Below are 23,282 nucleotides of genomic sequence, written 5' to 3' on the forward strand. Positions count from 1 at the left end.
GGGCGGGCCTCCGTATCGATAAGAGATAGTACGAGTAATCGGAGCTTCCCCCGGTGGCCATCGATTGCATGTATTTTTTATGTCAACGCAACACCTTCAGCCATTCAACCACCGCTATTTATTTCTAATTGACGCCTTTTCCGGGTGGCTTCTCCTCTCTCTCCTTTTCATTCCCTCCACCTCCCCTTACCCTTCAACCCCTCGAGTGAGGCCATCGATTCCGTCATGAAATCCCTCACCTGGGCTGCTTGTCTGGCGCTGGCTGGCACGGCCATCGCCCACGCTCACCACGACCACGAAGAAATTCCGGAAAGTGTGCGCGAGGAGCTGCTGAGGAAATGGGATCAGGAGGTTCGGCTCCCGATTCCGTCCCCATCAATGTACACTGACCGATCTAGTTCACTTTCTCCGGCATTGCCAGCTTCGCGCATCTGAAGCCGGTCAGATGTTTGATCGAACCCGACGAGCGATACGATATCGCCGTCATCGGCGCCCCGTTCGATACGGCCGTTAGCTACAGACCAGGTAGGTCCACCAACGGCCTCAGCCCACTCTTAATTACGCTAACACGCCCCTAAGGCGCTCGGTTTGGTCCTCGGGCTATTCGGGCTGCCAGCGCCCGCCAAATGGCCGGCACCAGCTACAACACCCGCGCCGGAATCAACCCTTATGCCTCCTGGGCCACGGTCAAGGATTGTGGAGACATCCCCATCACACCGTTCGACAATGGCGTCGCCGAGCGCCAGATGTACGAGGCTTTCCTGGAGTTGGGCTCCCGCCCCGCCCTGACCGCCGCCGACTCCACGTACGGTACCAAGGGTATCTCCGCCGGCAAGTCGAAGCTGGTCACTCTGGGTGGCGACCACAGTGTTGCACTCCCTGCTCTCCGGGCGCTTTACCAAATTTACCAGAAGCCAATCACGGTCTTGCACTTCGACGCCCATCTCGACACCTGGAACCCGGTGCGTTACTCGGCGTACTGGACGTCGGAGCAGTCCCACTTCAACCACGGTAGTTTTTTCCACAAGGCTAGCCGGGAGGGACTCATCTGCAACTCGACCTCTGCCCACGCTGGTCTGCGAACGCGTCTGACCGGTGTGGACGACAGCGATTACACCAACCCCGGTCCCGAGCAAGGCTTCATGCGCATCCACGCGGATGACATTGACGACTTGGGCCCCATGGGCATCGTGGACCGTATCATCGAGCGCATTGGCCTGGACTCCGAGCAGCCCGTGTACCTGTCCGTGGACATTGACGTCTTGGACCCGGCCACTGCCCCCGGCACTGGTACCCCCGAACCCGGTGGCTGGACGACCCGGGAGTTCATCCGGATCCTGCGTGGTATTGAGAAGCTAAACATTGTTGGCGCCGACATCGTCGAGGTGTCCCCCAGCTATGACAACAAGGGCGAGACCACCGCCTTGGCAGCCGCTCAGGTGGCCTTTGAGATTATCACCAGCATGGTCAAGGCCGGCGCCGGTGAGGACTTGGGAGGATGGTATGGACGCAGGGCAACGGTGGAGGAGACTGTTGTCGCTGAGGAGACCGTTGCGGTCGAGGAGGAGCCTGTGGAGAAGGAGGTCAAGGATGAATTGTAAATGCGATACGAAGCGATATGTATAATGAGTTAGTTGTCTAGCACCCGATGCAGGTACATCAACAAAGAAACAGCTGTCTGTCTGTCCTACCACCTATGAACATAGGAACAACTGGTATAATAAAGAAACAGCGTACCCGAAATCTTCATCTACTTAGCATGTAAAAGTTCCTTATACATACCAAAAAGAACAAAACCCCCCTGGTGCTAGTTACCAGCTACCGTGGTATATATACCTCGACCAATCCACTCCCTCTAAGCACTAATCATAGATATATAAAATAACGTGGTCATCACTATTGTATCTGTGTTATCTAGTCCAGGCCTTGAGGACGAGAAGGGCTGCTCAAGCGAAAGAGAAACAAAAATTGCACAGCAAATTGATTGGTTTGGGTGGGGATCAGCATGATAACAGATCGAGGAGTATGAGAAGAAAAAAAGATAATAAAAAGACAAAGAAACCATCAGCCAGCCAAAACAAGACGCCTCGACTTCCAACGCCGATAGGGACGATGAGAGTTAGAAAGGGAGTAAGAAGGAATGGGAAAGCGGAGAAGAAGTGGAATGGCGGAAGGGGTGGAATCGATCGTGGGAGGAAGGAAAGGTTGGAGAGGTAGGAGAATCAAGGAACGCGGGCCAAGGCGGACAAGACGTAAGTCAGGAGACGAGTTCCAATAAGCGATGAGGGAGGGTTCCTCGATGGCAGGTCTGCTTGAGATAGACGGCTCAGCAGTGCAGGGACAACCGAGCGAGAGGAAGATCGCACTGGGCGGTTACGGGTTGTAAGATGTGTATTCACTCAAGGATCGGTGAACCAACACAAGAGCTCAAGTCAGACGTCGGTCGAGTAAGCCAGCCACCTCCGTACGAAAGAATCCCCAAAACTCCATATTGCATAGGTAAAGCACATTCAGTCTCCCAAAATCATACGACGTGTCTGCGATGCATCAACGACAGGCCTGAAACCCTCCGGAGCGTACGGGCCTGCCCTGCAAGATACCGGGATCGATTACAGCAGGACGCACTTCTTCGACTTCTTAGGGGCAGGCTCGAGCGCGGCAACAATCGCCTAGAACGAGGACTGTCAGTACGAACGACGGCACGGTCTCGGTGCGACACTCACCTCGTCAAACACGTCCTTGAGCTTGTACTGCGTGAGAGCGGAGCACTCCACGTATTTGACGGCACCCAGTTCCTTGGCCATCCGGTCACCATCCTCCTTGCGAATCGGTTGCATCTTCTGGCGGGCCAGCTTCTCGCGGACAGTGGAGTCCTCCCGAAGATCGGTTTGGGTGCCCACAATCAGGCAGGGAACACCGGGGCAGTGGTGGTGCACCTCGGGGAACCACTTCTCGCGGACGTTCTCGAAGGAGGCAGGGGAGGTGACCGAAAAGCAAACGAGGAAGACATCCGTCTGAGGGTAGGAAAGGGGACGGAGACGATCGTAATCCTCCTGACCGGCGGTATCAAACAATCCCAGAGTGTACGGCTCGTCGCCAATCCTAATGCGCAAAGGGTTGGAGTCAGTCCCGGGTTCCAGCATCGGTCACTGACGCCATCGCGTGGGTCGAACCAGCGACGTGGGTGCACCCACAACGCTGGCGAGAGCGGAGGATAGCGCACTCCGACACGGGGGGGGCCGAGGGGCATGAGAGACTCCAACTTACATGACCGTGACGGCATAGTTGTCGAATACGGTGGGAACATATTCCGAAGGGAACTTGTTGGTCGTGTAGGAAATCAGAAGGCAGGTCTTGCCCACGGCACCGTCACCGACGACAACACACCTGCGACAAAGATCGACCCGGATTAGCCACTTGCCGCTCGACAAAACAATCAAAATTTGGGGATCTGCCGAGAAAAGATAGGCAGTTCGCAAGAAAGAGGGGGTCGAATGGGGGGAGGGGAAGGGGGGGAAGTGATTGCGGAGAGAAAGGGATAAGGAGGAGAACAACGCACTTAATTGTTGCCACAACCATGTTGGAAACTTCAAAGGGCCTTGGAGTTTGCGAAAGAGAAGGTGCAGAGAATCACGGAGGGTCGTCTGTCGGAAGCCGAAAGGAGAGCAGGACAGGAGAAGGAAGAGATGCGGTGAACAGGGGGGGAGGAGGCGGGTGAGGGGGAGAACTGCTTGGGGGTGGCAGAAGGAGGAGGGAAGAAGGGGAAAGGGAAGAGGGAAGAGAGAAGCTGGAGGCGGCTAGGATAGGATAGGATAGGATAGGAGAGCAGATGGGCGAGGCCGTCTAGGATTCACGGATGAGTGGGAGTGCGGTGAATGTCGACGGGGAGAGAGGGACGATACCTTACTAGTAGCAAGTAGTAAGGAGGAAAAGAAGCTGGTGCTGGTGCTGGTGCTGGTGCTGGTGCTGTGCTCTGCTGTGTCTGGCCGGGTGCTTCAGTGCTGCTGGCTGGGCGGCTGCTGCAATGGGGCAACCCGCACCGTTAGTTAGCTCCTGGTTTATCGAACGTCCGTCACGCCAACCCAACCGCCGTTTATCGCCCGGCTTTTCCCTCACACACTCCCACACTCTCTTTCTGCCTCACTCGTACGAGACGTGGCTGGAAACCTGAGGAGATCACCGCCAAATTAAACTTCGTCCGTCAAAAGAACATCAAAAGGAAAAAAAAGAGTTCCCTCATCCCCGTCCCTCCAGCCAACCGATGTCCAGATGAGAAAGAAACCACCACCGGGCGATCCACAACCTAAGATAAGAGACAACTCACAGAGATCGGACCAGGATCAATATGACGGCAACCTAGCCACCCACTCCTCAAAATCCTTCTCGTTCTACTTTTTCGGTTGAAACAGCGCTCTTGAACAAAAGCCTCGTGCTGAGACGTGTCAATAAACACAAAGACGAGAAGAGAGGTGAAGAATGGAGGGGTCGCGGCAAACCAGAGGTTCTTGTTCAAGATGAGATGGGGGGAAGGGAGGCAAGGCAAGGCAAGGCAAGTCATCCGCTCACGAAAAAAAAAAAAAAAAAAAAAAATCGGATTCGATCAGATAGGACAAGACAAACAGCGCAAGACAGGGATCCAAAGAAGGGAACAAAGCCTCTCTCGTTGGCCTTGGGCTACTTACAGTTCACTACATCCTGAGGAAGGGAAGTTGGGTAATTTCCGCCATGAATCCGTGACACTGACATTGGAAGCTGGGCCAATCAGCCTCCCCGGGCCCAGCGGTCACACTGCTTGGACCAGTCCTAGCTTGATTCGCTACGCGCCCAAGAAAGACCAGGGAATTGTGATCAACTTGCTCCCCCAAGGTGCCATCGGTGACAATATGGCCATCCCAGCACCACCCGCCCCCCGACCGCCCTGTTCATGCCCTTTGCCTAGACCGACCCCAATAAAACTCCCCGCGCTAAGTTTCATGACGGGCCCAGAACCCACCCGGGGATGTGTATCAATTCAACCTCACCCTCGGCCGGTCTTTTGGGTGGCTTACCGTCGCAGTCGCAGTCTACCGACGACGGGAAGGGGACAGAGACACCCACGTAAAAACCGAGAAAATGTCCAATGCTTGCTATATAACGTAACCCGTAATCATCTAATCTAGTCGTGACATCTATAAAATCCCGCAGGATCAGCTGCTGTCGGCCATGCTCGCCGTCGCAGCCTAAGTTTCGTAACATAATCATAAAGCCAAACCATGACGCCAAACAAATGCTTGCGTGACAGCGCTGTCTCAATCCCACAGCACACTGAATCATCCATCATCAGTTTCGTCGTGATTGTACACCATCGATTTTCACATCCCAGGCAGGGCCGCAATCCCCACCCACCCCTTTAGTAAGCGGGGGGTGGGAGTGGAGCGCCACTGCAATTTTCCTGGGATGCAAGCGTTCATACATGTCTGTACATTGAAGCGCCGTCGTTCAGGTCTGTTTCGAGCGCCCCTCGGCCCCGGCTTCCTCAACTGGGACCGGCTCGTGGTGCGGCGTTTCGCTCATCTACTATGGGTGAGTCACTGATTTCACATCGTATAGCCTCAGGAGACTTACCTTATCCAGTCGGTAGTTGGTCATCAGGAGACTCAACGGGATCAAGGGGATCGTAACAATGAACGCCAAAACCAGGAGCTTGTTCATGGTCTCCTGGTACGAGCGATTGATGGCAATTCGGGCGGGTGACCCCATCGGGTAAGACAATGCCTTGGTCAACCTCCCAAAAATTTCACCCGCATCGCCTTTGAACTCGTCAGGGAGGTAGAGTTGGAGCTTTCGTGGAATGTGATGCGTCCAAACGGCTCCGGAAATCGCAGCTCCAACTGCACCACCCATCTCCATGGATGTTAGAAACATTGCCGTGGCGGCAGCAACTTCCTGGTGGCTGGCGGACGCTTGAACACCCAACTGCACAGGGACGTTAAGCAGTCCGCCGCCCATCCCAACCACAATCTGGGTTCCCAAAATCTGTGCCGGCGAGCTGCCTTCCCGGCGGTAGAGCAACATCAACAAGATTCCGCTCATATAGATCACGCAGCCGATGGTAACGTAGATGCGGTATCGCCGAGTGTATTTGATCAGCAGGGATACGGAAAAGGCAGCAATGGTGGATGTAAACGCAAAGGTCTGAGTCACCCGGCCCGCTGTGGCGACGTCGTAGTCCTGGACAACCTGCAGGTAGGAATAAAGATACGGCTGGACCGAGAAATAGAACGCCACTAAAAGCAGTCAGCATCGCTAACTAGGGGTCTCGGTCAGGCTGGAACCTACTGAAGTAGAAGAATGCCAGGGTGCACCCAGCGAGCACCGTGCGTTGTTTGAGAAGATGGAGCGACAGCAAAGGCTTGGGAGCGAGTTTCTTCGAGGTTTCCCAGGCGGGCAACACCGAAAGACAAAGCAGGCCAATCACGATCATCGCAATGATGCTGCCATTCTCCCACCCGTTCTTGACACTTGCCGCAAGTGTGAGTGGCACCAAGATCAGGGTCACCGCCGTGGATAGTAGAATCAGCCCGAACATGTCGAGGTCGTACCAAGTGTGCCGAATAATGGCAAAGAGGCCCCGTCGATACGGGTGCCGGGGCTTGATCAGGTTCAGTCTCCTAGCCTTACGTTGGTTGAACAACAGGGAGAGTGCCAGGGGGAGAAACGAGGCCGGCAAGAGGATCGACCACATTCCATAACCCCAACGCCATGACGCATGCTCAAGCACTGCATCCGCGATTGTCGGCCCAATCCAGACCGTGACCAGAAATGGGAGCTCCGGCAAGAGCGCCAGTAAGGCGCGGTTGAGCAGACTACTGCTGTCGGCAATAAACACCTGCTGAAGGATCTGTAAACCGGTAGAGCCGGCAGAGTAGAAGATCTGGGCGGATGCGTAAGTCTGAACGTTGGTCGACGCAGCCATCTGGATATATCCGAGGACGTATATCAGAATGCTGACACAGAATGCTTCGAAACGTCCAAACACGTCGGCAACCTTAGCCATAGGGGGCTTGATAACAGCTGCGGAAGTCAGCGGCCAACAATAATAAGCAGAAGAATAGAACAGCCTTACCGTTAACTACATTCTGAACAACCAGAACTGTGGAAATCAGGGAGTGCTTGCTAAAGGCACTGGTCGCATAAGCAGAAAGGGACATCACAGTCTGACCCTCCAGAGAAGTACAAAATGCCATGAGAAAGATGCTTTAATGCCGTCAGCACCTAGCGAATTCGAGTCAAAGTCTCCAGGCCATAGACATACCTGATATATGCGATGATTAACGACCGTGTTGTCCATGTCAGATTGATCGCCTCAATCTTCCGCACCCCATCCTGAACCGAGTCCACCAAAGACTCTACTTCACTATCATGCCCTTCAGTTTCATATCCCGCCTGGAGGAGGCGTTCCTCCGCTTCTTGGTTGTTTTGCTCCATCTGATCGAGGGTGCCATATGAGATCGTTGAACGGTGGTCAAGAAGGGGCATCGCGGCTGCGCCGTAATCGTCGATGGAGAGTGTTGCTGGAGAGCTAGACTATAGCCAAGGTCCATTTATTGCGACCGGTCGTCGAGGACTTTTGTTGTCACAAAGGCAGCAGATGAAGTCAACGGTGATTCCGATAGTTTCAGTGTCGAAGTACCGGGGATCGAAGGATAACAGGCTGACAAGAAGGCTAAGCGGACGTCGAAGGGGTATCTGCGACCTGAACCAGCCAGATCCACCGAGCGAAAAAGCAATGCACTAGCCAACGAAGAGGGGGTATCAAAGTCTAAAGGATAAGCAGGGAAAGAAGCAAAGGACACTAGCAAGATGGAGAACCCTGAGGCCAGGTTTGGGTACCGCATGCATCAGTTAGGTCACCAAATCAGACGGCGGAAGCGCAGCGACGCGTGGATCGTCAGATCTGTCGTACAGTACGATGTACGGAGGACTGGGGCTGAACTTGGACTCTGCAAGCCCGAACCAGGCTCCCGATATGATTCACACCCACTGGGCGAGATCGACAGGCTGCACTTATGCACGTCGTAGTGGGAGACCAGGACCTAGCCTATGGGCTAAACGCCCGTGGCCCAGAAAGGCAGTGTGGCACCCGCTGAGTTGCTGCGCCAGACGGTCCGAGAGGAATTGCAATGATGTACTCCGTAATATCCTGTTCCACGCCAATCGTTGATCGAATCAAATCGAGGAGGCTTTCGGGCGGGCTCGGTCGATGCAAAGCTTGTGCCGTGGACTCGGGCACCCATTGACGGGGGGGCGGTTTCGTACACAGGCGGATCGAAAGCGGAAGCCGGAGGAGGAGGGGTCGAGTGAGCAGGTACCCCTGGCCTTGCTGCAAAGAAGACTTCGACTGCAGGAGTTCACCAGGGCAAAGCGTGGTGTGTAGGTGGGGGGAAGGATAGTGTGGCAAGGCGACCGGGATTCTGAATCCTACGCAGGCGGGCAACCAGGCATCAGATATGATAAGATCACCTGCTCCGGCGGTCGGACCAATACGATAATACAATTGTCTCTACTCCGTACAATCGTAGAAATTTAAGTCAACAAAGACTCTTCATGAGTCTGTGCATTTCGAAGCAGTAAGCACCTATATGCTGATGTCTTTTACACTGTTCCCTCCAGACCGCCGGGCATTCTGCTCGTCAAAAGAATGGAGGCGCGCATCTCGTCTCCTCCCCCCTTGCAGGCCGAACGTGACTGGTACACTGTAACAGGCTCGCTGACCATCTATTCTTGAGTATGTGCATACTAGACAGTGGACTCCCGATCGATCCCCCACTCTCAGCATTGTCTAATGGACGAGTAGCGACCGAGTAATTGTAATCACGCCAAAGCGATCAGGATCAGGAATTTTCTGTTGCCCAACAATACTGGGCGTAATTTCAGAGCCAAACCGGGCCCCGTCGCATGATTGGGGGGAATGCGACACCCGCTGCTGGATGACTCGGGAACAACCGCGCCTGGTCATCATCCGTCGGTCACGGGTTGCGCAGGCTCCGCTCGTTGGGTTTACCCCTCCACCAAAACCCTCATCCCTCATCAGATCATATGAAAGCCTATGACTGTTCCGATGCTGGGAAGGGGCCCTCCCTCCCGGCTGATTTCGCTCAGAACGCGCCAAAGCCGCCGAAATAATTCTGATGAATGAGATATTTTCCATCGGCTCATCTTCAGCGGAAGGCTTGTGCCGAAGTTAAAAGATCCACTCACTTACTGCAAAGGGTAAAGAAGTTGGAATTGGGCCTCGAGAGCGGTTTGGCAAGGCTCCCGGATGGAGACTTCCAGTTTCCACCGTACGACACCGCCATGGGAGGAAGAGCTTAGCGTTGCTTTTTTTTTTCCCTCGTACAGGTTGCACACGGAGATTTTCCATCGTTGTGCAAGATCCTGGAGGGACGGTTCTGTTACGGTGTTACTTCGGGATCTCGTTCATGTGTGTCCTTGCATCGACTGTGCTCCCCTCTCCAACCCCTCATCTATGTGGTCCCTCTTCAAGATGAAGAGGGCTGTGTTTTGATCTCATGAACATGTATGACTATAGGTGGTGCTGAGGTGACACCCTTCGCTGGTATTGTCTCATGTGATCTATTTACATTCTACTAATTGTATGCTTCGGGCAACGTCCGTGTGCTTCCTACCATACACTCGAGTATGCTGGTGGCCTGTGCCTTCTACAAATTATAGTCCCATTGTGCACAAGAGAATGACAGTCAGCAGGATCTAGACCGTTATTGACAGCTGTTCTGTGAAACTGTCCCTGAACGAGCCTATGGGAATTATCCAGCACATCGGACATCCACTACAAAATACTTTCAGACACCTACATGTCTTTCAGATCGACCAGTGGGGTGACAGGCCGTATCGGATACCTATTCCTGGGTAGATATTTAGTCCGCGAGACCTGGACAATGTGCCATACAGCGAACGTAACCTACCGCTTATCTGTCCTACCGGGGTCTTTGTGTTGGCACTGCATCAACATTGCATTGGCCTACAGCATTGCTGACTCGATCGATCAGGTACAGAGGGTTTGTTTCTAATTGGAACCTCGAGATATGTATCTCTAGCCTGTTGTTGGGAGTTTGAACTATCCGTGAATTCTCAGAAGATACATAGTCCAAGTACCCGGCTGCAGTTCGACTCAATACAAGATATGTATGACCTGAATAGTCATGTTCGTCCTGCTTCATTACATTTGTCCGTTATCACCCATTACTCCGCCGCTTCAACGATCAGATGGCCAAAGTTCACCACGAGGTCGTCTCCCTCCTTGGAGGGCCGAGCTGCGTATAACCCGACCCAGAAGTCCTGGACATCCGGTTCCTCAAAGAACCAGGTGATCTCTCGAAGAGGGGACTTCTGGATGCCCTCCACAAGATAAATCCACAGGCTGTTGTCTGGCTCTTTGACGAGTTCTAGCGTCGCTAATCCACCGCCCGACGGAACCGGCTGCAGACTCCAATCCGCCCATTTGTCCTTGGTGACGGTACTCAGGTGAGGTCGGCCGCGGGTGAGCTCAATGCCCGTCTTGACCCATTTCCGGGTTCCGCCCGCGCCGTTGAGGACGAGGATGAGTCCACCCTGATCATATTCCTGTTGCCAGAGCGCGTTGAAGGCGACTCGGACCCGCTTGAAAGACTTCAATGGAACGGTCTGATATAGGATGGGGGCGTTAAAGGTGTCCGTGGACGGAGGTTTGGACCAGGCATCTGTGGAAGGAGGTGCTTTGATGGTAAACTCGGCGGGGAGAATCCCATCGCCGGGAACCTTTTGGGAAGAGTTGGCAAAAGTGAATTTCGTCATGATTGTTGAGTGGTTTCTGGACAAGGCTTGGGGATGTCTATGAGATCTCCGCACCACAAGAGGATTGAGATTGGCGAAGGGGAAATAGATGAGAGATGCTTGGGAGGAGAATTAGAAGAATGAGAAACTGAGAGAGCTAGAACTCGAGGGTCGGGAGAGGAGGTGTCTCGTAGAAGAATGGCCTACGTCATATTGGATGCGGAGCTACATAGAACTGATGTGCTAACCATGGCCGGTGCCCGGATTGACCTGAGCCACAGGTACTCTAATCAGTATACCGCCTGGCCTATGACAGCCATGACTCCAGGCGAGTGGGGTCATCGGAGCAGTCGGCGATAAGGTCGAGGTAGCATCGGCTCAGGTAAGCCTGATTAAATCCCCGGTTATCGCAACCCTTATTAGAACCTCGCTGGTCGTGGTCGGGATAGAGCCTCCCCAACGACGACGCACTCCTCCCCATCTCAACCGCGATGGTCGAGGTCAATGTCGAAGCCATGTCAGGGTCAGGAGTATCGGCTGGGCACGTGAAGCGGGGGCTTCTCCTTTTCGCAGGATGACATAAGCCGACGCCTTCCCTGGGGGAAGCCCCCCCGTGGCGTGGACTCGCAAAAGTTGGGGAAAAGGATGGTTGGGCCTCGTCGCTTTGTCTGGCTTGAGTCTTTCGTGATCTACTCCATCTCAGGCATGGGCTGAGCGGTTGATTCTTCGACCTGCCTGTGAAAATTCGTCGGCCATGACGTCTGGCTTCTACTACCCAGATGAATCCAGGAGAGCCCCCCTGTGGTCGCGCCTCTTTTCGTCCACGTATGCTGGGTATCGCCACCTCAAGCCTTCCTCGTCGAGGCGCCCCGGTCGCTATCGTCGCTTTCTAGTGCGCCGGATCTGCCATTATCTGTATGCCGTCGTCGGGATTGTCCTCACCCTCGTCGCCCTGACGTCGTTTTTCCGACCCTCCTATAGCCGGCCACCGCCACATTACTTGTCACTTCGGGATGCGGTATCCCAGTCGACAGAACCCGGGCGAGGCAACCCCCGCCACGAGAAAGTATTTATCGCCGCGAGTCTGTATGACCACACGGGGGAGCTGGCCCGGGGCCATTGGGGGGACAGTGTGGTCCGGCTGATCGAGCTGCTGGGGCCGGACAATGTGTTCCTGAGCATCTATGAGAACGACAGCGGGCCCGAGGGCGAGAATGCGCTGCGAGAGTTGGCGGAGCGGGTCACGTGCCGCAAGGCGATTGTGTTCGAGGAGCATCTGGACCTGGCCGGCTTACCGACTGTTGCCGTTCCCGGCGGATCACGGCGGATCAAGCGTATCGAGTACCTGGCGGAGGTGCGGAACCGAGCGTTGCGGCCCCTGGACGACCACCCCGAGGTGCGCTACGATCGTCTGCTCTACCTGAACGATGTCGCCTTCCACCCGCTGGACGCCCTCCAGCTCCTGTTCTCCACCAACGCGGCCGAGGATGGCACGGCCCAGTACCGGGCCGCATGCGCCGTCGATTTCATCAACCCGTTCAAGTTCTATGACACGTACGCAACGCGTGATCTGCAGGGCTACAGCATGGGCCTGCCCTTCTTCCCGTGGTTCTCCAGCGCCGGCCATGGTCTGAGCCGCCAGGATGTCCTCGCAGGCAAAGATGCTGTGCGGGTGCGGAGTTGCTGGGGAGGCATGGTAGCGTTCGACGCGACGTTCTTCCAGCGTGGTGCCAAATCGCCGACGGCGGGTGTGCAAGCTCTGGGCTATGAGGAGGGCACCTCGCCGGCTCGCTTCCGGGCTTCTCGTGATACGTTCTGGGAAGCGTCCGAATGCTGCCTGATCCATGCCGATATTCAGAAACCTCAAACGGACGTGGAGGAAATCACCGACACCGGGATCTATCTCAATCCGTATGTGCGGGTTGCATACGACAGTGGCACGCTCTCCTGGTTGGGAACGACCCGACGCTTTGAGAAGCTGTACTCGTTGCTCCATAATATCATCGATCATCTCGTCGGCCTGCCGTGGTTCAATCCTCGTCGCACTAAAGTTCCGGGTCAGACGGCGCAGGAGATAGTGTGGATCCCCGATGAGCATGATGATGGGAATGGATCGTTCCAGCCGGTCAACCGGATTGCAGGCACGGATGGCTTCTGTGGACGTCGGGGACTCCAAGTCATTGTCGAACATCGCCTAGAAGGGCAGAAGGGTTACGAGGAGATTGAGATACCTTCCTGAGGCGTTCGGTAACTGTCTATATTTTGTATCTGTGCATATTGTACTATCTCCTTCATTGTGTTATAGGTTGCTCTTAACCGGTACATACAACGGGCTGCAGACTCCGTGGGGTACGGCGTCTCTCACTTGGACATAGAGTATCACAATAGCAAACGGAATCTTCCTGACCTGTGTCACCCTGATTGTATGCACCCTTCCCATTCACTCGCCATGTGCCCGCCAGTCACAGTCGGCGAGGTCTGTGTATCCGGCCGGATTCTGTGTTATTCTAGGCTACAACGGTGATCCGCTGGCCCTTCACCTGCTTGGTTCCTCTTTATAGGACCTGGAACAATGGTTGTTCCCTGTCTTTATCTTCCTTTTTCCAATCCTTCCTTGCCTCCATCCTCCCATATTCCGTCATTCTTCTTGTATCTCTCCCATATCGACCATCTCTCACAACGTTACTCGTCAACCATGGAACAGCATTATGCAGAAGGTGTGGATCTGACGAAGCGGATCACGCACATCATCTGTGGTGTCATAGAAGCCTTCATGGATCGGTCTTCTGCCGGGCTGGAGGAAAGCCGATATGCCCCCAAGGCGGAGGCTCGGGGTCAGGCCCATCTGGTCAGTGTTGGTCCCCACCCTCTTGTTTTCTCCAGACATCTGCACCGGTTCAGCCTCCCCCATCCTTTCTCTCCCCCTTTTCTATTGTCTGCTTCTGGGTGGTCTGCCTCGACATCGTAAGGCAAAGTCCGGCACAATCCGGTAAGCTGACGGCTTTGCTATAGCAGAACGCCCCTCAGCGTCGTTCCGGTAACCAGCCGGCTTCCTTCACTGCAGTCAACCCGTCTTACGCCTACGGTACTTCCACGTCGGCGGCCTCTTCCCCTTCACGACTCCCTCCCCCTGTTCATAACCTTACCTCTTCCTCCTCTGTCTGCCCCTCCTCTCTCAAGTCTTCCTCGCCCAGCACCTCTGTGAAAGCCATGCCTGTCAAGGCCCCCCCTGTCGCCAATGTCGACGACACTGTCGGCTTTATGGCGGCTGCTCGCACCTTTAAGCTGAGTCAAAGCTACGGTTCGCCTGCGGTTGTTTCTGCCGTCGACGCGTCCAGCGAGCAGGGCAGTCTTTCCAAGTCTCGTGCCGGCTCCACTGTCGATGCTTTTGATCATGAGTCTACTGTGCTACGTGACGATGCCTTTGGTAAGTAGATCAGGATGCTGCTGTTTGAGATATGATGCTAATGGCTATGTCTCCTATAGCTCCTGGGGATTTTGACAACCACTCTGGAGTGAACGTTGAGACTCCCAAGGCCGAAGAGGCGTCCAGCGTGACTGGTGACCTGACGTCCCAGAATGACACCCCTGTCACTACTACCAGTGCTCATCCGGTCGGCTCGGATGCCGTGACTCCTGCCAATGTCGACGAGCAGGATCGCACCCACCTTGCTACTTTCCAGAGCTGGGGCACTCCGGCCGTTCGTGACAAGCCAGGTACCTCTTTTCGTCCCTCAGTAATTACCGTACTGACGGATTTGCATCAGCTGCTCAGGTCCGCCGCATCATCATCAAGAAACTGCCTCCTGCCTGGTGCAATCCTGCCAAGGTCCTGTCGTTGGTCCACGGTGGCGCTATCCAGAGTATCAATGTTACTGACAAGGGAACCGCACACATCCTCTTCTGTAGTCCTGAGGCGTGCCAGGCCTTCCATGAGCAGTATCCCGAGAAAATCAACATTGACCGAGAGAGAGCACTCACCGTCTCTGTGGAGATGGGCAAGGACGTTGACGTGGTCAGCTCCCAGCTTGAATTCTACCTGAGTGTCGGCTCGACTCGCGCTGTGAGAGCTGTCGGCGTCGACATGGAGACCAGCATGGGACAGCTGTACAAAATTGCCAGTGACAACGGTCGCAAGGTCGAAAAGATCGTGGACGTGTTTGTACCGGGCGTTGTGAGTATACGTTCGCTCGATTCTGTGCTATACTGACATGGTGACTAGACCCGTAGCGTCGTCTTCCGCTTCTGTAGCATTGAGGATGCGGTGCGTTTTCGGTCTGTTCTTGTGCGCCATGCCGACTGGGAGCAGTGCAATGTGCAGTACGCACCTGACCCGTAAGTTTCTGTTTCCTCTACAGATGGAAAGTTCATTGCTGATCGTTCAGTTGCGAGCTCGCTACCGGTCTTCACGTTGACTAGTTGCCCAAGGTACACTTATGATACTCATAGTGGCGTTCGGTGGTCGTGTCTAAGGACTATCTATGTGGTGTTATGGTGAATGTATCTGGAGGATATGGGAAATTGCAAGGATGGAGTATGGCAGATTTAGCGATAGCTGATAGTTAATGAAATGTGCTGCTAGCAGTGGCTGGTTGGAGTAGCTGTATACAAGATATATAGATGTACGAACTGAACTCTCAACGCACGATCCATCTCAACATCCATGCAACCACTAGCCCAATGCTATGCCATAGGACCGCTTAGATGTCAGCAACGAGCAAGACTATGCCTTCATTATCCTCCATCCTATACCGCCTCAAATCTATCCTCAATGCATCCATGTAAGAAAACCATCCCAATACCCGAAACCATACACCCCTCCAAAACACAATACCATACCATACCACCCTCACCACCACACACCTTCCACCAAGTACAAGACATCGACGAACCACGGGAACCCCCAATTCCCTTACCTAGTAAGTGGAAAGTAACGCAAGGCACATACATCTACACCTACATCTGCATTCACATTCAGAATCAACATACATTCCAGGTCCAGATGTAATAAGACAAGACAGGGACAGACAGACCCCGGATCCGAATCCTGAGCTGAGCATGATGATCCATTCATTCATTCCATGGTTGGTGTATGTTGTTTACGGACATTCCAGGGGGATGAGGTACATAGCCCCCTCTCATAGTGTATATATCAATCCTTTGCATTGATCTACTGTTTGAATAGGATAGGATAGGATGGGATGGGATATGTACATGAATCGTAAAGAACTCTAAATCCATGAATGAATGATTCACATCGACCCCCTTGATTCCGGTCTGTATCCCTTTCTTATTGCTTGCTTGGTTGCTTGGTTCTTCCACTTTTGGGGTTTATTTGTCATGTACTCCATAATATGATATGGTTGCTTGGGGAATATAGAGTTCGGTGAGTGTCTAATCAGTCCTTTATCAAATTATAATTATCCTGATGGGTGAGTACTATTCACTATGAGAATGATATGTAGGTCAGATCACCATCGACAAGGAATGAGATTTGTTTTCGAGTCCGTGTCCGCGATGGCGTATAGTATAGGTACCCTGTCCTACTATGGTAAGTAGATAGTATATGGCATGATATGATATGATTAGTGAGAAGAGATGTTTCTGCCTCTATATTCTGTCTACCTTTCCAACGGTCGTAAAGGTACCTACCTATCTAGTCTTCTGCAGTGCTTACATCATTATAGTTTGTTGGTTGTTGTATCGGATTGGCTTGGTGTCGAGTAAAAGAGCATCTTTCCCTACTACAGAAAGATATCTATTTCATCCCCCGCAGCAACGAAGTGTATACGCACTACAAAGTAGTATGCATTGAAGTGCGATGAGAAAGGTTCTAGATTCTGTAGCTACAGAGTAGAGGAGTGGGGGGGTTCTAGAGTACATTATCCTACTCGAGTTAGTAGTATGCAGTGTATGCTTAGTCCTCTCCAGAGTCGTGATTACTTAGCGACGTGGTCTGATGGCATTGGATTGGATTGGTTTTATTCAGTGGGTGCATAAGCTAAGTAACTCCTGTTGTAGGATTGTAGTCTGTAGGATGGATGTGGTCAAGATAGTTGATATGGAGGGAATACTGGGTAGTAAATAGGTGGATGTCTGGTCGGAGCTCGGACCGGTACGTTAGTTAGTACCAAGTACTTAGTACTGAGTAGTGAGGATCTAGCCATGCTACTGAGAGTACTACTCGTAGTACACAGTAGTATACAGTAGTGGGGGAAGTTCCCGACGGAGCCCAAGTGACCATGTATACAAGCAACACCCAACGAGTCATTCACATGAAAGAAGCACCAAACAAGGTATCTTCAGGATTCTTCACATGAACAAAGCAGAACCATGTCTCTCACCATCACTATACACAGGGATATCAGATAGAGACCCTGGTATCATGTACCTAGACACATATGTAACCACATCACGTCAACACTACATATGTCCAGTTTATCCGGCCTCCAATAGAACAAATCGAGTGTCTCTGTTCACTGGTCATGAGGGAGGAGGAGGAAGAAGAAGAAGAAGAAGAAGAAGAAGAAGAAGAAGAAGAGGAGGAAGAGGCAGAAGACACCACCGGAATGTCTCCCGTTATCCCGGCGCATCCCACCCTCTCAACAGTACACAGGGGATTCCCCTCCCCATGAGTGACGCCGGCCGGTCGGTCGGTCGGTCGGTCGGAAACTAGTCAGCTTTCAGCAAATGCAAACACAAATGAAAGAGGGAGGAGCTTGCGCTGGAATCCCACGTCCTTGCTACTTCGTTTATGCTGACCGTGGGATCAGCATAGCATTCATATTATAGACTATTGTGGACTACTGTCTACCTGGGATGTATGGAGTACTCCAGAGTGAGACCATATGCTACCTAGGTCAAAGTGGGATTGCTCCGCAGTGACGTGGGACCTATGGCATAGGACTGAGCATCCTGGATACGTATGTCTGGTATTGACCCTATAAGGAAATTGCTGAAACATCAAACGGACAAGAGCCCAGACCAGGTCGGTCGGGAGTCGGGGTTGGGGGTCGGCCGGAGGTCCTAGGCTAGAGTGATTAGGCCTGGGTTTGGCTTGGATTGGTTTCCACGGTCACTGGGAAGTTAGAACATCATCTACGGAGTACTCAGGACTCAACCGTAGTCGCCGCACTAGCTATGGAGTCGGTTGAACAAAGAACACGGAGGAAACAAGGTCCAGAACGGGATTACAGGACGGGTTTCCAGAGTGGATCCTGACGGAGATCGCCGAGGAGAAATCACAAAAGACCGGATGAAAACCCCCCTCTCTGGAGTCTGGACGTTGTGGGGTGGATTGTTTTGGGTTGAAGCTTGATGATGGACTTTGCTTGGGAAGTGGGTGAGCCAGAGGATGAGGATGCTTAGCGATGGGGATGGACCATGGGTGATGGCCCCACGACCAGTCAAGGCCAACCACTTCGAGGTAACAATCCCTCCGTCGTACGGAGTAATCTATTAATATTCCGTCCTGGCGGCTCCATCGTCGGACGGCGGCGGTGGTGCTGCTGGTGGTGACAGCATCAAGAGGACAAACAACGAAACGACCGGACAGATGGACGAACGAACGAGAGAAAGAGGGCGAATCCATCCACCCCAACCTCAGGAATCCGGCTGCCTCGTCCAGCCGCAGCGCGAAAAAAAAAAAAATTGAAATAGATTAACTGGGAAAATTGGCGCAGGTCACCGGCTGATTCTCGCAGCGCGAATGCTACACCACCGGACCCGACAGTCTGGATGAGGTGTGATAGTTGGGCATTAGTAGGCAACCTTGAGCAGGTTCCGTCCAGCTGAGGGGTTTTCTGGGTAGGCGAGCATCCTGGTAGGCTGGTTCAGGGGCCCCAAGCCTGAGAAGGGGGGAAATTGCGCTGGCCACCGTCGAACCTGAAGCTGAAGCTGATGGAACGTCTATCCCAGCCCTTCCAGTCCGGACACTTTCTTCAGTCGCGGTGGTACCTGACTCAAGTGGATTAAAACGGTTAGGCATTTCTTCAGGGTAAGCTTACCTGGGGTACGTCCCTTAGAAAGCACTGCCCGTGGCACCTTAAGGTGTGTGTGTGTGTCTGTGTGCGTCCTCGAGAGGGGGGGAACCGGGCGGCGGCGCACCGGTCGTGACGGTGGCCTAACTGGCACTACTGCTAGGCTACGAGCCGCCTAGTCCTACATGGTAGTAGTGGTGGTGTCGAGGAAATTAGTACTTCCTGGAGGCTGACTAGTGGCCAGCCTGAGACGCTGGACGCTGAATCGATCTCGCTTGTCCATGTCGATCGAACGGCCGGACGACTCGGACTGGCGGTCGCGACGGCGTACGGTATGGTATCGGGGGCGGGCAGCGCGCCGACCCATCCGGGCTGCAGTGAAGGCTGTAGGCCGCCATGGCTGCATTGCATGCATGGGGTCAGTGCTTCCGTCAACTGGCTCGCCGTGGCACTCGCGCTAGTATGTAATCCCGCCGTACGAGCCTGCGAGCCTGAGAGCCTATGACCGACCCTACAAGCCGAAGAGGCCCTGCGAGTCGTCGTCGCGATCAGCCTATATTATCGTCCAATATTGCTTGGGGCCGGATAATAATAGCCTCCTCACCCAGATCGTAAGTACCTACATGATACTTCATCCGTAAGAGCAGGGTGGTCACCATATGTCACTAGAGTACTCCGTATGGAGTACGACGCTGTGCCAACTGGGTCCTAGTCCCCAGGGTTGATAGCACCCGTCATAAGCTATCGACGGGGGACTGCACTTCCGAGCACTAGTCAAAGGACCAAGTCCCACGGCCAAGTGCCTACTAACTGCTAACTGCTAACTGCCACATCCACCCGGCTGCTTAAGGCTTAAAGCGCCTCTCCCTTCTCCGGAGGACCCCATCATGTCCTCCGTAGCGTCCAGGCGGATGTACAACGACTGTGCCGCAAATCCTCGACTAGATGTCAATCATTGGCTCGGAGCAGAGCTGATTGGATGCAGCAGTGTCATCCGGCCGACCACGATGTGCAACAATGGAGATGACTGTGCCGGTCGGGGTCCCTGTCCCTATAGGAAAGAAAGAGTAGATAGGTGTCAATCTCATTGTCTCAGCCTTAGTCAGACCGGCTCGCCCTGCCCTGCGGCGCGGCCAGACTCGGAACTCATTTCGGGGTCCGGAGTCAGGCTCCGAATACGCGCTGCTAATTGCTGCGTATGGGATCCAACTTCTAGAAGGAACGCATCCTTCGTCACTGCCGGCGGGCGGCAAAGGATGGTAGTCACGGCCCTAGGCAGGCTTTTGGCCCCAAGGATTGCTGGGCCACGTTCACCACGTTTGATCGCCAGGATCCGTGGCGTGGTGTTGGTGAGATTGATAACGCCACCGGGGGACACTGGACATAGACACAGAATCACGCTGGTCCTCCGATTGGAACCCGGCGCAGTAGCTGAAGTGTCATGGTTGCTTCTGGTGGATCGTCTCCTGCTCGCACTGCGTAGGACGCAGAGAAACATACCAGTGAACAGTCAGAAAGGTTTACCCGACCGTGCCTATCACTTCCCCTTTGCCCTCCCTAACTAACTATAGGGATGTCCCCATTATTAAGCTCTTACCTGCACCGGAGCCTGATTGCCAAGCCTTGTTCGTTCAGATCCGTCTGACGATAAGCTTCAGCTCCAGGCCCGAAGCCGTCAGCACGGCGGTGAAAGCACTCGTCGGGCGAATGCTGTCCGCTTCGCTTGCGTTTTTTCGCCTCAATCGTTCGGCTTATTGGTGGATTTCTAGCGAAGAACACCGAGATCAGCCGGTCTGATTGGCCGCGTTGTCTTTCCCTTTCCAGTGGCTTCGGTGATTAAGATAGGCAAGTCAGTCGTACGGTTTGAGGCCCTTGCCTGGTAGGTTCGTCGACTGCATTGTACGGAGTTCCGCAGGTGGGCTGAATTGTTTCCCGGACGGGGGAACGGGGGATGACGAGAGTGGGCGACAAAGAAAAGTTAGTTTCTCAGCCTCGTTCTGCTGGAGCCCTTCGTAAGTTCGTAGGACCGTAGTAGTTCCTTAGTTCCTTCGTTCCCTCAGGCACCGACAAATTTGGTGCCCCTGCGCCGCCCAACACGTGGGGCGAATCGCCTCAGACGCAGGCCTCACTTTCTGGCTTAGCGGCCAAGGCTATCCCGAGTAGATACTAGATACAGATCCGGTGCCAGTTGGTACCATGGTGAAGGCGCTCGTGAATGTTGCTGACTTGCTGCCGGGTCGTAGTATCTACTTAGTAGAGAGTTAGTGTCTTGGTGTCGCCGGTCGGTGGAGCGAGTACGGAGTAGCCTGAAGGATACCTCTTTTGCTAGATCAGGCCGATCCGGGCCGGTGGATGCCACTGGTCTCGGAATGGATGGGGCAGGAAGCAGAGGCGGGTCCCATGATGATTCTGCATGATGATCTGTTCGGCAGGTTTGTGCAAGTGGTTGCAACCGATGAAAGCTGAAGACTGAAGACTGGAGACTGAAGAGGCGTCGTACATCGGGCCTGCGTGGTCCCTTCCCGATCGAGTACTATCGACAGGAGGACAGCAGAACGCATCAGCTGATGAGATCTGCTGACCCTGCCTGACCAGCCCGGACGGACTCGGGAGGTACCTATGCCTTAGTAAGTACTTACTACGGGACCTCAGTAGGAGTAGGGGCACATTTTCGGGAATGGCGACCACACTGACTACTACTACTGACTACTGTAGTGACTAGAGAATTTGGATGATTATTATTACGCAGGCGCCCGTTCTATTGGCGTGATAAGAAAAAGCTTTGGCAAAAAGAGTCAACCGACCAATCAGCGAGGATGCTCCGGAAAAATGCCAGGCAATCAAGTCGCGCCGGCCCCGGGACGCTATTCCCGCTTGAGGCAGCACCTCGTTGGCGGCTCCATCGCTGCAAACCTAAATAGAGAGCTGACTATTGATTGACATCTGACACATCCAGTCCGCAACGATCTGATCTGGGTCAATATGGGGCGTTATTGGCCTAGCGACTCCGTACTTAGACGAATGGCCCAGTCGGATTGTTCGCAAGCCATCCCTTCTTTAGGCGCCGGAAGCTCTGGCCAAGTGCGGTGCCCCTTGGTTCTTAGTTTACTCCGTACAGCTTCGACACGACACTGCCCCCATCGCCGATGGAGACTCACCGACAAGGCGCCTCCACCCCAAGATTATTAGTAGACCTATTGCACCGTATTGTTATTGTTATTATTATTATTGTCATCGTCACCATCCCAGGTGGACCAAAAAAATAATCGGATTATAAGAGCCTGCAGGAATCGAATCCTACGGAGTCCTGTCTAAGCCATTGTTCGCTGGATTCATCCATCCAGTCGAAGGCTGTTGCACAAGGCAGAATGATCGTAAACCGTCCAGGTCGGTACTACTGTGTAATCAAGGGGGGGACAAAGGGAACGCCCCCAGCTCTATGTTGAGCCGGCGGGATCGCCCCGTCCGTTCCGGCAAGTACTACTAACGGGTTCAATTGTTCCCCCTTGATCCGTCCACTCCAGCAGGACTGGAACACGATCTGAGAAGATGAATGAGTGATGAATGTCACTATCCTGGCTGACTTGAAACCTGGTCATGATGTCTCCGATGCTAGCGTAGGCTTGTAGACAGGTCTTAGTTGGGTGGCTGCGACAAAAGTCCGGTAGCAGAGAATAGTGGCTTCAGCCACCACGTACAGGAACAAATCGATCTTTCTGGAAGATCAAGAACAGGTGAGGCTCGGCACCGTCTCCGACACGTCGCACCAAGGGAACACAATGATATCACAGCCTCCCACACTGCATTACTTCGCCCAGACAGGATGCTGGTCAACCACACCTGGTGTGTACCATGCACAGGATCAATCTGGGAGGTACATGAGCGCTGTCTAGGCCCGGTCTTTGGATTCTTTGGGCCAGTACAAGTTACACTTAAGCTCGCTTGCAGGTACGGAGTAGATAGATAGTAGGATTTTGACCGGGCTTCACTCACCAGGTCTAATGGCGCAGGAGGCGGGTAGGACGGAGCCTACCATTTCCCAAACTCCTGCTACTTGCTAGATGTTATGCTGTCGTCCTGCCGCCGGTCATGGAGCCTCCCTCGGGCCCGCGGCAGTGCCTCATTCTTCCGCCCAAGGCTGGCCATGACAGTTTCTGAGCCTCAGGTCCTAAGTTCTAGGTGCTTTCTAGCCAGCGATTCTAATCCATCCTTCCATTCCTGCTGACTGAAGTCTCATCCGTCCGCGTACGCATGCTGCAAGTGCAACGCTGTGCCACCGTTGCCTGACCGCTCGAGGAAGAGGGCAATGCACCGGATGCATAACCTTCAATAAGAATGTGATGAGAAGAAAAAAACATCCTGGACCGTGTACTCCGTACGGTAGGATCGATTCCGCTCCATTCCAACCCAAACCCCGACACATGGGGATGTGCAACGGTACTACCAGCCTATCACCCCTACTCCCCCTCGTCAGTCGGGGTCGTGTAACTG

At 53.7% G+C, this 23,282-nt stretch overlaps 8 protein-coding genes across 8 annotated transcripts; 4 read left to right on the forward strand and 4 right to left on the reverse strand.

Moving 5' to 3' along the window:
* Positions 1–76: 76 nt before the first annotated feature.
* On the forward strand, positions 77–2,040 carry BO80DRAFT_373577 (agmatinase). The gene is made up of 3 exons (XM_025716568.1): positions 77–351; positions 399–525; positions 580–2,040. The coding sequence occupies exons 1-3, from the start codon at positions 226–228 to the stop codon at positions 1,599–1,601; spliced, it is 1,275 nt and encodes a 424-aa protein (XP_025579416.1). The 5' UTR covers positions 77–225; the 3' UTR covers positions 1,602–2,040.
* Positions 2,041–2,609: 569 nt separating this feature from the next.
* cdc42 (Rho family GTPase CDC42) lies at positions 2,610–3,579 on the reverse strand (the record flags this gene model as incomplete). The annotated part of the gene is made up of 4 exons (XM_025721184.1): positions 2,610–2,669; positions 2,724–3,102; positions 3,268–3,387; positions 3,560–3,579. 4 exons carry the CDS (start codon positions 3,577–3,579, stop codon positions 2,610–2,612), a joined length of 579 nt encoding a protein of 192 aa, XP_025579417.1.
* Positions 3,580–4,221: 642 nt separating this feature from the next.
* BO80DRAFT_176666 (uncharacterized protein) lies at positions 4,222–5,318 on the forward strand. Its single transcript, XM_025713977.1, has one exon. The coding sequence runs from the start codon at positions 4,515–4,517 to the stop codon at positions 5,157–5,159; it is 645 nt and encodes a 214-aa protein (XP_025579418.1). The 5' UTR covers positions 4,222–4,514; the 3' UTR covers positions 5,160–5,318.
* Positions 5,319–7,734, reverse strand: mirC (siderochrome-iron transporter MirC). The gene is made up of 5 exons (XM_025713975.1): positions 7,295–7,734; positions 7,106–7,236; positions 6,319–7,053; positions 5,605–6,266; positions 5,319–5,553 (listed from the first exon to the last, which is right to left on the reverse strand). Exons 1-5 carry the CDS (start codon positions 7,516–7,518, stop codon positions 5,479–5,481), a joined length of 1,827 nt encoding a protein of 608 aa, XP_025579419.1. The 5' UTR covers positions 7,519–7,734; the 3' UTR covers positions 5,319–5,478.
* Positions 7,735–8,087: 353 nt separating this feature from the next.
* Positions 8,088–8,939, reverse strand: BO80DRAFT_452024 (uncharacterized protein; the record flags this gene model as incomplete). Its single annotated transcript, XM_025721925.1, has 4 exons — positions 8,088–8,250; positions 8,352–8,540; positions 8,639–8,757; positions 8,925–8,939. The coding sequence occupies 4 exons, from the start codon at positions 8,937–8,939 to the stop codon at positions 8,088–8,090; spliced, it is 486 nt and encodes a 161-aa protein (XP_025579420.1).
* A 1,217-nt stretch (positions 8,940–10,156) lies between these two features.
* Positions 10,157–11,199, reverse strand: BO80DRAFT_176636 (uncharacterized protein). The gene has a single exon (XM_025713976.1). The coding sequence runs from the start codon at positions 10,831–10,833 to the stop codon at positions 10,243–10,245; it is 591 nt and encodes a 196-aa protein (XP_025579421.1). The 5' UTR covers positions 10,834–11,199; the 3' UTR covers positions 10,157–10,242.
* Positions 11,200–11,566: 367 nt separating this feature from the next.
* On the forward strand, positions 11,567–15,231 carry BO80DRAFT_452026 (uncharacterized protein; the record flags this gene model as incomplete). The annotated part of the gene is made up of 9 exons (XM_025721926.1): positions 11,567–12,366; positions 12,397–13,022; positions 13,152–13,288; positions 13,517–13,660; positions 13,828–14,239; positions 14,299–14,529; positions 14,580–14,986; positions 15,035–15,147; positions 15,198–15,231. 9 exons carry the CDS (start codon positions 11,567–11,569, stop codon positions 15,229–15,231), a joined length of 2,904 nt encoding a protein of 967 aa, XP_025579422.1.
* A 1,129-nt stretch (positions 15,232–16,360) lies between these two features.
* On the forward strand, positions 16,361–17,447 carry BO80DRAFT_431637 (uncharacterized protein; the record flags this gene model as incomplete). Its single annotated transcript, XM_025720755.1, has 6 exons — positions 16,361–16,363; positions 16,500–16,616; positions 16,744–16,800; positions 16,901–16,927; positions 17,013–17,108; positions 17,250–17,447. 6 exons carry the CDS (start codon positions 16,361–16,363, stop codon positions 17,445–17,447), a joined length of 498 nt encoding a protein of 165 aa, XP_025579423.1.
* Between the last annotated feature and the right edge of the window lie 5,835 nt (positions 17,448–23,282).

Source organism: Aspergillus ibericus, assembly GCF_003184845.1.
Source record: "Aspergillus ibericus CBS 121593 unplaced genomic scaffold BO80scaffold_4, whole genome shotgun sequence".
NCBI classification, from domain to species: Eukaryota; Fungi; Ascomycota; class Eurotiomycetes; order Eurotiales; family Aspergillaceae; genus Aspergillus; species Aspergillus ibericus.